The sequence below is a fragment of the Cyclospora cayetanensis genome, unplaced genomic scaffold (assembly GCF_002999335.1).
Source record: "Cyclospora cayetanensis isolate NF1_C8 unplaced genomic scaffold, CcayRef3 CcayRef3_contig_8, whole genome shotgun sequence".
NCBI classification, from domain to species: domain Eukaryota; phylum Apicomplexa; class Conoidasida; order Eucoccidiorida; family Eimeriidae; genus Cyclospora; species Cyclospora cayetanensis.
Window position 1 is genome coordinate 46,517 of NW_020312752.1, and position 14,458 is coordinate 60,974.

General features: G+C 51.4%; 2 protein-coding genes across 2 annotated transcripts; one reads left to right on the top strand and one right to left on the bottom strand.

Moving 5' to 3' along the window:
* Positions 1–1,989: 1,989 nt before the first annotated feature.
* On the top strand, positions 1,990–3,478 carry LOC34617869 (iron-sulfur cluster assembly scaffold protein IscU). The gene is made up of 4 exons (XM_022731219.1): positions 1,990–2,125; positions 2,538–2,629; positions 3,041–3,188; positions 3,360–3,478. Exons 1-4 carry the CDS (start codon positions 1,990–1,992, stop codon positions 3,476–3,478), a joined length of 495 nt encoding a protein of 164 aa, XP_022587825.1.
* A 1,721-nt stretch (positions 3,479–5,199) lies between these two features.
* Positions 5,200–9,018, bottom strand: LOC34617870 (mucin-19). The gene is made up of 3 exons (XM_026335742.1): positions 8,151–9,018; positions 6,090–8,000; positions 5,200–5,837 (listed from the first exon to the last, which is right to left on the bottom strand). Exons 1-3 carry the CDS (start codon positions 9,016–9,018, stop codon positions 5,200–5,202), a joined length of 3,417 nt encoding a protein of 1,138 aa, XP_026191527.1.
* Between the last annotated feature and the right edge of the window lie 5,440 nt (positions 9,019–14,458).

Below are 14,458 nucleotides of genomic sequence, written 5' to 3' on the forward strand. Positions count from 1 at the left end.
TAAACAACAATTGGTACAGAACTGGCTATTTGACTTGGCTACTCATATCTGTCGTACACCAATTGCAGAGTGAAGTTAACTTCATACAATACGAATCAATTAGGTGTGGCTGACCCCCATGTGCTATCTGCAACTTGCTGTGAATGATTCATTAGCATAAAGAGTGCACTAAGTCGCACACTAGCTGTCCCTCCCTCCTATTTTGGAACTCTGAATTACACGGAGAAGAAAAGCGGGGGCACTTTTGGCGTGAGCACTGAATAACTTTCTCTTCATTTTCTTATAAAGTCTGGTGTTAGGCGTCTGCATAGTGAGACCTTAGGTGGAGCATTAGACTGGGAAACGTGCCGGATAGTAACTTTGGGACTATATAGAAGAGACTCCATCCACTCGACGTACAACCTTGTTCTCACTCCCGTGCAGAAATCACTAAACCCCAGGCTTGAAGGGGAGAGGACCACAGAGGTGCAACTAGCTGTGCCTAGGACGCAGTCTGCATCGTCGCATGCAAAATGTGGAGGGGTAAACCACACTTACACCCTTTGTACTACACTACCTACGTTTGACTAAGAATTAGTGGAGAAATGACCAACTGGTTAGTCTGTTCGTAGTTTTTTTCTGTTGCTGAGCACTGTGAGCACGATACGCAAAACGCAATATTGTGTGACTGTGAGCTAGTTGCACAAACCAACTAGCTCGCAAAGCTCGGAGTGCCTCGAAAGCGCAGTTACGCGTAGAGTAAGTGTCTTTTCTCTCTCACGTCGGGAACTCTCAAGGGCGCAGGCAGTGAGAAAGTGGGTGATCTTGTTCAGAGGTAAGAATCTTCTATTAGTGTATTTTGGAGTCTACAGTCAGCTGTGGCCCAACGAAGACCTAAGTAGAGTCTTATACGAACATTCAAAACCGAACCCACGCACAAGCGAGATGGCCCCTACACCAATCATAACCGAGAAACCGAGTAAGCGGAGAGGCTTTAACAGTACTGAAGGCCTGCAGGCGAATCGAGGGCTTGAAGCCAAAATGCCAACTAGTCCATGAATGCAGAATCCGCTAAAGCGGGCTCCGAGCAGGTAGTACGTGCATTTCAAGTTTAGATAATGGCCACTTGGGGACCCCTGTATGTACTCTCCGGCAGTGCAGCTCACGCTTGACGCGCTGAGTGCTGTAGCGGGCAGCTGCTCAGGTGTGATTTAGTGGATAGATGTGTAAAATGGAAGAATAGAGCCTCTAACTTCCATTGTCGGAATTGCATGCACTGAACCTGGCTGCGAAGCACCGAGTACAGCCTCTGCACGTTCACGTGCACTACAACTAGACAATTGTTATTCGATGAGCCAAGGGGTCGGGTGGTACCCCTTTATTGAACGGTTCACGCAGAAAGACGAATGTCAACTTATTGCCTCCATCGTTGTCTTCAAAGGCACGTACAGCCAGGGTTGTGGCACTGTGGAGGCATCCTTCTACACTGGGCTGCAAATACTGCACGCAGCTAAGGCTAAACGCCGAAATTGCCTCTTGTGACCCAAGAGTTTCCGGGTTTATGTGCACCGCTTGCAGCGCGAGTATCGAGTTCGCTTAGGAGCCTGCGCAAGCGCGCAGCGGCACTGCATGCCTCGGACAGACGTTGCAGACCCTATCTGTTCATCTACGCAGAGCACATCTGACAATCCCATCTTGTTTTCTTCCAATCGACAAATGGACTAAAAAGCTACCATTTTCGCGCCTTTCAGCCAAACGTCGCTCGAAGAGGGGCATCGCGGCAGTTTCCGCACCCTGTGCTTTCCCATACTTTTCCGCAGAGATCTTCCCATCGGCACGATAGCATTATTGCACTCTTTGAACATCTTCAGAGAAGTCCCAATTCCGAGCCTGCTCATTCCCTCCCCTGCGCGGGAATCCTCGTCGTGCATTCCGTCCGTAGAAACACTGGCCGAACTCCTGCGCCGCGGCTTACCTGTCACCCTTATTCTGCATTCTTACTCAACCAAAATGATACCCTCCAGAGCTGCAAAGAGCTTCGTGGGCAGTTTGCCCTCTACGATTCTTTCCCGCTCCAGCCGCGCCTCCCAAATGCGATGCTATAGCAAAGAAGTGCACGACCACTTCTTCAACCCGAGAAATGCTGGTGCGAAGAGACCCGTGGCACGTAGAGGGAATATGGATCACTTAATGCATATATATATGTAATTAGGCTGGAGTATGGGGAGAGAAAGATGCGAAAACCCAGGAGGCTATTAATGGTATCGTGTTTTACCCCAGAAGGGAAACGGCTTAGCTGGTCATTTCCTAAGCGCATCCAATCGGAATTTCCTGTATTTGCTTGATTCCCTTGGGCATCATCTGAACACTTGGAGCTCACAATTCTCAATTAGTGGTGGTGGCGTTTTGTACTACACTGATATGTGTAGGGCGGTGGACTGTGCGTGCTCTCATGTGCGGTCGAGATAGACTTTCTGATGATCCCTTTGTCGGGAGGTAAGCATCATCTGCTCATTTATTCCTATGGCTTCTCCCGTCTTTTTATTTCGTGTCTGCAGGCTCATTTGACATGAATGACCCTGCGAACAAGGGCAAAGTGGGGACTGCCATCGTTGGGAAGGCGGCTTGTGGTGACGTCATTAAGCTGCAGGTGCGTGTTTGAAGATGATGAAAGTTTGAGGCCTTGTTCTTGCTGTTTCGCTTCTGTACACGGGATATACGCCTGCTTCATTTGGGGACGTAGAGGGCAGCGAGAGGCAAACCAGGTAGCTTCGAGCGCAGTGCACGTGGCTATCATAGTGGCGGTTTGAGAACAACTAGAAAGGAACGGCTGCCGTACATGCATATAAAGAGAATCTGGTAGAACAGAGTAGTAGAGCACTCGCATCGCTTAGTTGTGTATGTGCTTGTGGAGGATCCCGTGATTGCGCGCCGGTCAGACTTTGGATGGAAGTTTCATCGCTTTATCGCAGGAACCCACAATATAGAGCGTCACTGAATGACAGGGTGAACTAAGTGTTTGCATCAAGTTGCATCTGCATGCATTCATGCGTATCTGCAGGTGAAGGTAGAGGGCGGAAAGATCACCGACGCACGGTTCAAGACATTTGGGTGCGGCTCCGCAATTGCCTCTTCGTCTTATGCGACTGAACTAATAAAGGGCAAGACGACAGAAGAAGCTTTGAAGCTTCGCAACACCGATATCGCATGTGCGTCCTGCGTAGTTTGAGAGGCAGACGGAGGGGAGAACCACGCAGTCGTATTTCTGTATACAGATGGATTGATCGGGGAGAGGGAGAAGAAGGCACCGTCTGTTGTCTGCCTGGCGGAGTAACTAAGATTTGTGCAGTGCGAATTGAGCGATCTGTTTTGCGCTGCAGCGCACTTGAATTTGCCGCCGGTAAAAATTCATTGCAGCCTCTTGGCCGAAGACGCCGTGAAGCTTGCGATTGATAATTACAACAGCAAAAAGCCAAAGGCGACCGAGTTTGATCAGTAGAGCGAAACCAAGTAGGAGAGAGTTGGTGTGTTTCTTCTTCGAAGTTAGCGTAATGTATGGAAGCAACGTGATTGCTCCTCCGCAGCGGACACCGCGTTCTCCTTCTGTGGCTCTCGCAGCCTACGTCTCGGCTGAAGCAAGGATGAAAATATGCATCCTTTCCTAGCGGGCAGGCTTGTGGCAGAGGACCAACACAGAGGCAGGCAGTGTACGCGGTTCATTTTATGCATGCTTCCCCTGTATAGTGGCTAGACTTAGCAGCATACGGCTGGATGCCCTATGAGCCCACGAAGGTGGAACGGCGGGACTTCGCTGTCCGTTGAAAGAAGCCTAGAAGACGGCTGCTTGGATATGTATATTGCCGGCGAGAGCATTCAGGGAGCTGGATCCTTAGTCTGTGATGGATGTTTCGTCCATTTATCAGCCGCAAATGAAGCTCGCTGTCTAATTTTGCTGCACCACTTAACTTTGCGGGTTGCTGGACATCTGCATGGGCACTTCTCATGCGTTGCATGGCGTGAGCTTAGAGTGCGCCACACGTCGACCCCGTATTCGATTTTGCAGAGTGGCAACAATATGGTGTACCATTTCTGCTGGGTGCACATTCCCCTCGGCGGCGCAGGCCAAGATTTTTGCAGGGAGTGGCCAGCCCCGCGCTTGCATTGGTGTAGCAACTGGCGCATCGTGACGCGCGTTGATTTGAACTGATTTTTGTTTTGTTACCGCTGTAGTCAATATGTTGTTCGCGGTGCAAGGCAAATGGGAGAGGCTGGGGAATGAAGGTTGGACGCGTAGTGTATCTATACGCAGTAGCACCCTACAAGCTATCAAAATATGACACAATTCCGAAGTTGAGTACTCGTTATTTGAAGGCTCAATGCAAGAAAGAAAGGCTCATGAGGGTCTTACTAGAGTGTATTCGAGCATCGTACCCGTGCTTCACGGGTGGCATTGTTTACTTTCAAGGGTCTGCCGCAAAACAAAAAGCAGAAAAATGGTCGGAGCGGCCCAGGCACGTGTAAAGCGAGAACTTGATGCGTCTCGGGTGCCTTGAATTAGCGCTGATATGGAAAGGTGCTGAGCACACACAAGTCTGCAGACAGTGCCTCTGGGTGTACAAGCACTGCGCAGGCAGCATCGCGAAGCCGCAAAGAGGTGTAGCAGCGACGGCGGGGCTGCCTTTTGAAGTCGCGCCAGTCGCTGCATGCCACCAACCGTAACGCACAGATGAAATAGCTGAAGGAGGGATATGCGAAGCTCCAGTGATCTGCATGCACGTGCAGATCTTAAAATAGCCTAGGTCTTGCTTTATTAATCGCTGTCCTTTCTTCCTGTTTGATGTTCCTGGCCCATGCAATCAACTGCACAGTTGCCAAACAAGGAGTAGGTGGAGGTATTCTCCCCAAGAAACCTATGCCGCCGAGCAGCAGCAGCACACCCACCAGACGTGATGTCAAAAACGTTTTAAAAAACCATCAAGCCGTGGCAGTGCGGTGGTCTGCAGGCGGCCCCGTCAGTTGCTTGTTGCCCATTGTCTCTCTTGACGCCGTGTAAGCGCACGGCAGCTGGCAGAGCCATTCGTAATCCGTAAATCCGAGACACAAACCTCCGGTAGAAGAAAAGCAGAGGAAGATTGACACAACGGGCCGAAGTGTATGATTTCCCGTTTGTGCGTCTGCCTTCACGTTTGTTACTGTCTGATGGCTCATCTGATTCGACGTTTAGTCTTCAAAACCAGGAACATCGCACGCTGCGGCCGCAGCAGCAACAGCCGCGAGGAAGTGCTCTCCAACGGACGGATCCGCCAGTTCTTTGATTCCTTCAACTTCCCGAGCCTGCGCATTCTCCCCGGCTGTCCCTACACTGCCTCCCGTAAATGCGCCAGGTTTTCGATGGATCGCTTGGCTCATCAGTGTCAGCATATCATTGTAAGTAGAACCTGCCCCATGAGTTCTAGGGAGAACAACAGCCCCCTCTGCTGCTGCTGCGGCTGCAGGCTTGTTCGCGATACATTCCGCATCCATTTTCATGCTGCCAACCAGATCGCCTTCTTTAGACGCGCCAGTTTCCAGGCGGTTCGCAGGCCGCGGAGAGATGCGAGGTCGCTGAGCCTCGGCCCGTCTCCGCTCAACTGTGGCTTCCTCCCCTCCCACCTCTCCGCTTTCGCTCTTGCAGACGGAAGTCGAGGCAGAAGGATCTGCGGGGGACGTGGAGGTGGCGTGCGCCAAAGCTGGGGAGTTCACAATGGGCTTAAACACCGCCAACATGCCCTTCTGTAGTGTATGCGCCTCCCCACTGAGCAGCTTCTCGAGGCGGCAGTGCATCGCCAAGCCGCGCGCCGTTTCGTATCCGTATTTTCCTGCGATACATAATGCACAGCCAGAAAGGATTGAAAATGGATAAACAGGTCGCTCTCGCTGCCGGCACAACGAACGCCAAAGTGAAAACGATAGAATTAAAAGGGCACAGAGGATTCAACGCCGCCGTTAGTAAGCACTTCTTTTTTTGGAAACGCAGAGGGTGCCCCCTATTGGACAAAATCTGTACTCCTGCTGCGGTCTTAAAAAGGCCAACTCCGCACTGACACCGTGCCTGCGTCTTTGTCGCCTACCTGCGGACCAGGAGCGTTGGTATTCTTTACCATTTCTCGACCACGTGCACACCCATCTGTTCAGTGATCTGTTGAAGAACACGCCGCGCATGGTGGAGGACAGAGCGGCCGGGAAATCCCCTTCTGCACCGCTTGCGAGTTTCATGAGCTGCTCCGTCAAATTCGGAGGCAAAGAAGTGGTGCTTGGATCTTGCTGCGACCCTCCTTCGCTTGGAGAGAGCAGCGCGGGAGTTCGGCCACGTGTCTGCTGCGGGTTGTGCCCTTTGATGGGAGTCAGCTTCCCGCGCCCCCCCCCTCCTCGAGGAGGCAAGATAATGCCGTCTTCAAAGGATTTCCTGCCTTTTTTGGCAGCGCTCCGCCGCAGTCCATAGCCATGCTTCTTCAGCTGGCCATCTGACGCAGAGGCAGCGTCTCCCTGAGTTTCTTCCGCTTCAGGGGTTGCTGCAGGCGCTGCAGAAGGGTCGCTGGCCACTGCAACCTGTTGCTGCAACGCCGCAAGCTGTGCCAGAGCCTCCCCCAACGACTGCTCGCCTCCCCCAGACATCTTTCTCTTGGCACGAACGCTGCAAGAACTCACGGAGTCGCTCTCCCCCTCAGCCATCGGCCCCGAGCCAGCACTGCCTCCGCAGCTCGCACCGGCACCGACTGCTTCCAAGTGGCAATTCCCAGCCTCTGGCTGCTCCGCCGATGATGATCCATTGAGAAGGGCTTGCTTAGGAGAGGTATTCTTGTGAGGTGGTGCAGGCTTCACGGCCTGCTCGCTCTGCAGCTTCTGCAGCACTTCCCCCAACAGACGTGTGCCCCTCTGCGCCAGCCGCTCCGGGCAGCAGGAGCTCAAAATTTCTGCCTGGATATTGGGGTGTCGTCGCTTGTTCACACTGGCAGGAATAAACGCAGGAGGCACTCCCCCTTCTCGCGGATCCGCCGCCACTCCGTTGCTTGGCAGCCCTCCCTGAGGTGCTAGAGACAAGGAAACTGAGGAAGAGGCCGCATTCAGATCTCCCACGGGTGGCTTTCCCAAAGCATTCGAGGAAACTGCCCGAGTTTCCACATGCGCCTCTCCCTGTAACATCGGCATCGTATTCCCCGCGCTTTTTGGCCGTCTGCTGGAAACCAAAGGAGGCTCTGCTGCTAAGGCACGAGGACGCTTGGGTGGCTGCGCCAGCCCACCAGAAGAGGAAGGCAGCGTGTTGGAATCTTCAGCCTCCTCAGAAGATGGCATGCACGCCGCAGGACTGCTGGTCATGCATTCCTCTGCTAAGACAGTTGCGGCCTTCTCCATCTCAGCCACGGCGTCACCCCAAATAGTCTTTGGATCCAACTCTTCGGAGGGCTTTGGGGGAGAACTCGCCTTCCCAGGCGCGAGGATCCGCTGCAAACTGTACATACACTCCAGCGCAGATACCACCTGAATGAAAACTGCTGCTGGACACTTTGACACCATCTCCGCAATGGGTGCCGCGGGGATCGTCCCGTGGCGCGCCAAATAGCGCAACGTCACCGAGAGAATACTCTCTTGCTCTTCTTGTCTACCGGACTTGTCCTGTTTCTGCTCCCTGCTGCTGCTGCCACCTCCTCCGTCACTATCATTCGAGAAGAAGTTCATCGCACTGCAGACGGGCAGCAGAACGTCGGCGTAGCTCGCCAGCGTGGGGTGAAGGGGCCCCCCCGCTATGCGCTGCACATGCATCGAGTAAAACGCTCCCCCGTCCTGGCGTCTCAGGCCTGGCACCACGTTGCAGACTTGATCAAACAGGAGAATGAGCAGCAGCTGAAAGTCAACCAGCAAGCGATCCGCATCGGAGGAACCTGTGTCTTCCCCAGAGAATGCCACTGAGGACGCAGATGAGAGGGGCGCTGCCGAACGCGGCGGAGGGGATGGGATGGAAACAGATACAGGCAGACCAGATGCTAAGGCCTCCTCTTTTTCCGGAGAATCAGCTGGCGATGACAACGATGGATCCCCTCTCACGAGAGTGTCTCCTCCTGTGGATACCGCCGAGCTGGACCGGAAGAACTCGGGGGGAGCAGCAGAAGCCTCCTCCATAGCCCCTTCCTCACCGCTGCTTGCTGCTGAACTTGTAAAATGCAGCTTCTCGCCCCTACCGCCGCTGCTGTACCGACGATGGCTCATAGCGAAATCGGAACCGTGTTGTGCTCCTTCTCTGTCCTCCTTGCCTGGGCTGCTGGTGCTGTCGTGAGGTCTAATGGGAAATGCACTGCCTCCATGCACACTGTCGGAGGAAAGCCTCGCAATCGCTCCCCTCTGATTTGACTTTTCTGCCTCGTCTGTCTCCTGTGTGCTTGAGCCATTCAGTGGGAAGGCCTCTGCAGCAGGGGAAGTCGTGTGGTGGGTGCACACGGTTGCGATTGGGGAAGCTTGTGCGCCCCCATTCATTTCAGGTGACTCCATCGCGCCAAAGAACTTTTCAAGCGGCGTGGAAAGCGAGCACTGCACATCGCTTGATACAGACAAAACACGCGGCTGTAGTGTCTCCGGGAAATCAACGGGAGAGCCGGAAAAGAAGGGTGAAGAAAGATAGCTGCCATCAGGAGAGGTCGATGGAGCCACACTCTCCTGAATCACAGATGAATTACGCCGGGTTCCAGATAGAGAGGATCCAGCTGTTGCTGGTCCCCCGCCCCCCGAAACAGGTGCATCTTTCCTCTGTTTGCTGCAGCATTCAGTCCTAGCCTCTACATTCGCCCCAGCAGATAATACCGAAGCGGACATGCGGCCTGCACGCATGTCTGCCTCCAGCGGGTCACCGCAGGCTGTTGCAGTAAGCTCTTGCTGTTTGAGCAAAAGCGAAAGGTTGCTACTGGTGCCGCTACGGAAGGCAGACGGTCTTGAATTCTCTCGCTCAGGTGTCCCCGCAGAGGCCACCTCGAGCGCGCACAGGGGAACCGAAAGCCTATGATCCCTCATCTTAAAGACGGCAATACGATGTAATGAGAGGGACCAGACCGCTGTGGAGACGGAAGCAAGCAAGTGCCAGACGTCTGATTATCCTAGCAGCTGCAGCATCAACACAAGCCTCCCGTCTTGTCTCAAGTTGTGGGAGGGAGCAAAACGCTGCAGCGCACTGTCTGGCCTCCTCCGCTTGCCGGATCTCCTGAATAGGGCTGATGTGCGTTCTGAGCTAAGCCTCCTCCGCGGAAGGGGGCGTGACGAAAGGAGTGAAGCGCCCCGGCAAGTGCGAAAAGGCTTGTGCAGCAACTTTAAAAGCTGCTATTATACCATATGGAGAGGTGAGGGGCCTTTGGGTCGAAAATTTTGAGTGTCAGGGGAGAATAGTTGGGAATGGCCGGCTAGCATATCGAGAGCTGCGCCTACACCCCAACTCCAGCAGCTGAGTCGTTGCGTTGCAGCGCCTGCAGAGGAATGAAAAAGCTTTTGTAAAGGCAAAACGTGCCTAAATGAGGAGTGGAACAGCCAAGGGAAGGCAGTGAGCGATGAATGGGAGTGTATGCCGAGTTGAACATCGGACCCCCCCCCTGGGTTGGCAGGTGCCAGACGATGGCGCGGGACTTCTTTCTTAGCGCGCAGAGGGTTTTGGATGCGTTTTGCCTGTGGAATGCAGGAAGGAGTAAAAGACAGGAAATTATGGTGATGGGGCTTCCAACGGCAGCTCCCTGATACGACGATGCATCTCGCCCGGTCGGTCGAGGCCTGGAGCTGAATGCAAAAGAGTCTGGGAGCCACTGGGAAGAGATTTGCCGGGAAAAGGAGAAATAATGCAACAGTAAAGTATCCCAAGAAAAACAGGGGGGAGAGGTGACCAAACCGATGCAAGGTAACGTCTATAACCTGCAGAGGAACGCCTGAGGTGTTGCAAGTGGGTGGCAGGGCCCCCCGTCTGTCTGGTATGCTGTTGTCTCGCCGGTCCTAGCTGAGTCTTGGATAGAACTTGATTCCTTTATGTATTGTTTATGCAAAGCATAGGATAATTACGAGATATACAGGTAGAGAGTTGCAAGGAAAGGACAAGCATTGAACAATTCATGTCCAACGTGCGGCGGCGTACGCTGTCATGAGCATCGCGGGCTGCCACACTCCCAGGGGTGAAGAAGAGAGGCTGCGGAGTTACCGGAGCATAAAGAAAGAATTCGAATGAAAAGAATAGCATAACAAGGCTGGAATTATGGAACAGTGCCTGAAATCCGGAGTTAAGGACAGATCGTGTGTCGGCGGCAGCACGCAGCCCGATGAGGCGGCGGCGCTAGGGAGTCTCAGCCGTCTTTGAGAACTACCACCAAATTAAGTGCATTTCCGGGTAAATGCCCGCACGCTTTTACTTTATTCTGTAGTCCCCCGGCAACGGAGCTAGGTGAACAGCTTTAGCGCGCGAAATCCTGTGCCTGGCAACCCTGTGCAGAGCAAACTCAAACGATGCTCAGGACCATCCCCGGTGCCTATTGTGCAAATTCATCTTCATTTTGTTTGTATTGGTGTGCTCACCACATACAATTTTATTGTATGATATGACTGAGAAATCCCCACAATTCTGGGACCGGGTATAATTGCTACAGGCGTCGCATTCTTGCACAGCGACTGCCTCCCAACCTCCGATAATTGAGAAAGCGCTGGTTTTTCCTAATCGTACGAACAATATCAGTATATACTCTATAAAAGAGGTCCTTACAGGTTCAAGCGTACATACAACAAAAATTTTCGCAAATTACAGCAGCAAGAGCGGATTCCAGGGAAGAATGAAGCAGGCGCGATAGAACTGCATCACCCCAAAGGCAAGCCCTTCCTACCGAAAGAATAAAGCAGTATATGTGTATCACAGCAGTAAAGTTGGCAGAATAGAGAGCAGCGGAGTAAAAAAAGAGGCATTCCCTGTCTGCGCATTCACACGTATCAAACTACCCATACATCAGTGAATTATATGCACCTGATGAAAGGTTTATGCAAATGCACATAGCTAAGCACTGTAAAATAATTTTTGCATTGTATTTACTTGCCTCCAAGCCGAAAGCCCTAGTCAGCGCTAGTAAGCTTATGGTATAGACTTTTTGCCGGTAACTATCAACACCCAGGGGCTGCATCGATACAGTAGCTGCGTGTGTCCCTCAAACCCGGGGCTTGATGGAACCATTTTCTCTTAGCGGAATCCATATGCTGCCTTTTCCACCAACTTCTTTCATACTCGTCTCTCGGCCGGTAGGAGATCACGCTGGATGATGGATGAATTCAGAGAGAGTGGTTTGCAGGCAAATATTTTCCTGTTTTGTCTCAACGAAAAACTTCGCTGATCGTTTGGCATCTTGTGTACAGCTAGCTGTAGAGAGCCCTTGCCGTCTTTCTGGGTGTACTATGGGACATCGCTCTCGACTCCCAGAAGCGTGCTGCTCATGTATTCGTGAAACCCAGATCCACATGCGCCGCATACCAAGCCAACGGGCCCTTGCCGCCTCTCTCAATCTTTGGGCGTGTAGGCATGCTGATCTAGATAAAATAGTACATTCAGATGCATGCGCACATGCGGCCCCGAGCAGATAACTTTTCCTCTTATACTGAAGTCTTAGCAGCATACATGGACAAAGCTGTTAGAACGCGCCGGGATATGCTAAGAGGTTATTAACAGTAAAGCTGGGACTTCAGATGCTGCTGGAGTGTTCTTCTGCCTCAGGCTGCCCCACTTCCTACCAGGAAAGCTAAGAGCTTAAAGTATCGCTTGGTCGCTTCTGAAACAGCAGAACCGGTTTACAGTGCCGACTACACACACAAAATCAAAACTGTAATCTAGAAACAGAGCGAGCAAGCACTTTTTACACTTCTCCGAGCATTTAGAACACTACAATGGCATTATGTCTGCTATAGGCGACTGTCCCTGTGCTACCCTGCTGGGGCCACTGGACCCAGTACCCCATAATGAGGGTGCGTGGTCCAGAGAAGTTCCCAGCATTAAAAATGAAGGAATGTGTTCTATATATGCCGATAGCAGCGTGCAGGTCAAGCGTATATCAGACTCCCCGGCTAGGCGGGGCAAGCATAGATTCTTCTTTCTTCTACACTGCAGAGAGGAGTTATGTGGAAGCAACGGAAACCAGGTCAGAATCGTCCTACCTTCATCACTCCGCACCTCTTCTTCAAATAAGTAAGGGCCATTCGGATGTTAGCAAGTGAAAAGAATTGGTACCACGACAAGAACCTTGGTGTCATTAGGTTTGCAGCTGCATAAACGCACTTCTACATGCTGGGAAAGGAAGAGTGACTCTAAAAAGACCAGCTTTACTGCTGACCTTTAGGTTATGCAGCTGTGCTATATGCCAATGAAGCTCTTTGAGTTATTTGTTTTTCGCATAAAAATACCAGAATCAGCATGCAGAAAAACCATAAGAGGAAGACAAGAAGTCCACATGGCTATGCTGGCAACAGAACACTGCGAGCTTATGAGTTCAGGCGTGCTGAACTCTCGATCGTGAAGTTTCTCCCCAATGTTTCCTTTAAACTGTTTTAGCACGATAGGGACTCCCAGGTAAGTAAGTATGGTAAATGCTAGAGTGATTACGAGCACTTGCCTTTTTCGCCTTGTGTATACTGGAAACCATCTAATTAGGCGAACGCACGGCAGCGAAACATCGTGGTTGTGGATGTGTGAACAAATTCTGGGAGAAACTTGGTAGGTGTCCGCTTTAAACAATGAACGTAGTTCTCTTTTTCTTTAACCCTTTATCAGAGATTTGAAGGACGCAGCGTACACTATTGCGCCAGGCTCGTCTCAAGGACAAGTAGTTACAGCTATTTCTCTTGGCATTGCTAGCTGCAACAGAATTTAGGCGCATTTTCCCACGACTTTAAATGCAACGGTTCTCCTTGAAGCCATGCAAAAATCCACAACCTAATAATCTTTTTTTACATGATTTCTTCCTTCGTTAGAGTAAGATAAGTGCTGTACGGAAGCAGAACAGCTACTCGGTAGCGTGTGGCGTCTGTCCCCCCATGTGCAACGTTAATGGAGACGTGGAAAATCGAAATTCTGATGTTTGCACTAGCTGCAGTCTGACTTCGTAGTTGTAAGCCTTTTCTTTGCTTAGCTGCTACTTCCTATGATCAAGGAAGGAAATCACGCCATGAAGAAGGCTGTGTTATTATTTGGCGAATGCCGCATACGGTCAAAGGGATAGAGTAGAAAACTTGAATAAAGCGCTCAATGGCTCGTTTGTATACATATGTGTAAGGTGCTCCAACCGATTTAGACTATCCCCTCTTACTGCAAAAGATCGTTCTTTCATGTTGATCGCATTATAATTGCTGTGGGAACAATTTGCAGCAACAAGTCCATTAGTTTCTTTTCATTTCGTTTCGTGTTGGTCTGTTTCTGAGAAGACATGAAATCTCCTCTAGTTTGCTTTATTGGCAGGTGACATGTGACTGGGACTCATTACGATGCGGTTTTACGGTTTTACTGAAACATTTGGCACATAGCCTGTGGGGCACAGGAGGTAATCTGCCTATCGCCGCGCCAATAGTTATCTGATCCTCTGTGGACCTAGGCTCTTTGGAGACTTTTTGGTAGCAACTTATAGAGATATATGCAGCCCCTACTGCTCTTCTTTTGTGGCTGGTCCGTACAGACATCAGAAAAGTGCTCAATCTGTACACGATGCCCTTCAAATGTAAACAAGAAAGACATTCTTTTTATCACATCATGAAGCCTTCTCTATGGACATCAATATTTGCACAGTGTCTATGGCTGGTGCACAGACACCCGAATCATTCACGGCCGAGTACGATGCCTGTACACTCTCTATGTCTCCTCGCAATCTATTACAGAAGGGCCTGCAGTAGCCCATTCACCCTCAGACACCCCCAAAAGTCCTTTTACTAGTAGATTTATGCAAATTAAGAGCGCCAGAGACTCTTAATGTAGTAATATGTGTTCAAACCGTTCCCTGTTTCTCTGAAAACGGCTTGTTCGAATTTACGGCGGCATGCTTCTACACGTGCCCACATAAGGAACGTGCAAAAAGAAGCTCATTGGTTTATTCTTTGCTAACGAATCCTCCTTCCGTGAATAAAGCTTAATTTTAGAAAAGAAAGAACCAACGAAGGTGCAGCATAGCAGCAACAGCTATCTTTGCTGCCCTGTCAGGCAGCACCGCGGTGGCCTGGCCTCCCCAGCCGACAGCCGTTCTGGCGCCGTGAGCTGCAGCTGGAACAGCGAGAGTTGCCTCGTTTTTGTCTATCCTTTAAGGTGTTTTCTTTGCACTTCTTGTGCTCATGTTGTTTTGGAATTGCTGGAGATTCAGCAGCCCTAATCCCCGCTCCGGACCCCGTCAATCGACGCCCGTGCGCAGTGCCGCTCGCTGGCCGCCTAGCTGCTCCTGCAGGACTCTGCCACTGGTGTACCTTCACA

Coding starts and splice junctions, on each gene's coding strand:
- LOC34617869 (XM_022731219.1), top strand. CDS start 1,990: ATGATACCCTCCAGAGCTGCAAAGAGCTTCGTGGGCAGTTTGCCCTCT. Junction 2,630..3,040: donor GTGACGTCATTAAGCTGCAG/GTGCGTGTTTGA, acceptor GCGTATCTGCAG/GTGAAGGTAGAGGGCGGAAA. Junction 3,189..3,359: donor TCGCAACACCGATATCGCAT/GTGCGTCCTGCG, acceptor TTTGCGCTGCAG/CGCACTTGAATTTGCCGCCG.
- LOC34617870 (XM_026335742.1), bottom strand. CDS start 9,018: ATGAGGGATCATAGGCTTTCGGTTCCCCTGTGCGCGCTCGAGGTGGCC. Junction 8,001..8,150: donor AAGTTCAGCAGCAAGCAGCG/GTGAGGAAGGGG, acceptor AGGAGGCCTTAG/CATCTGGTCTGCCTGTATCT. Junction 5,838..6,089: donor CCAACGCTCCTGGTCCGCAG/GTAGGCGACAAA, acceptor TATGTATCGCAG/GAAAATACGGATACGAAACG.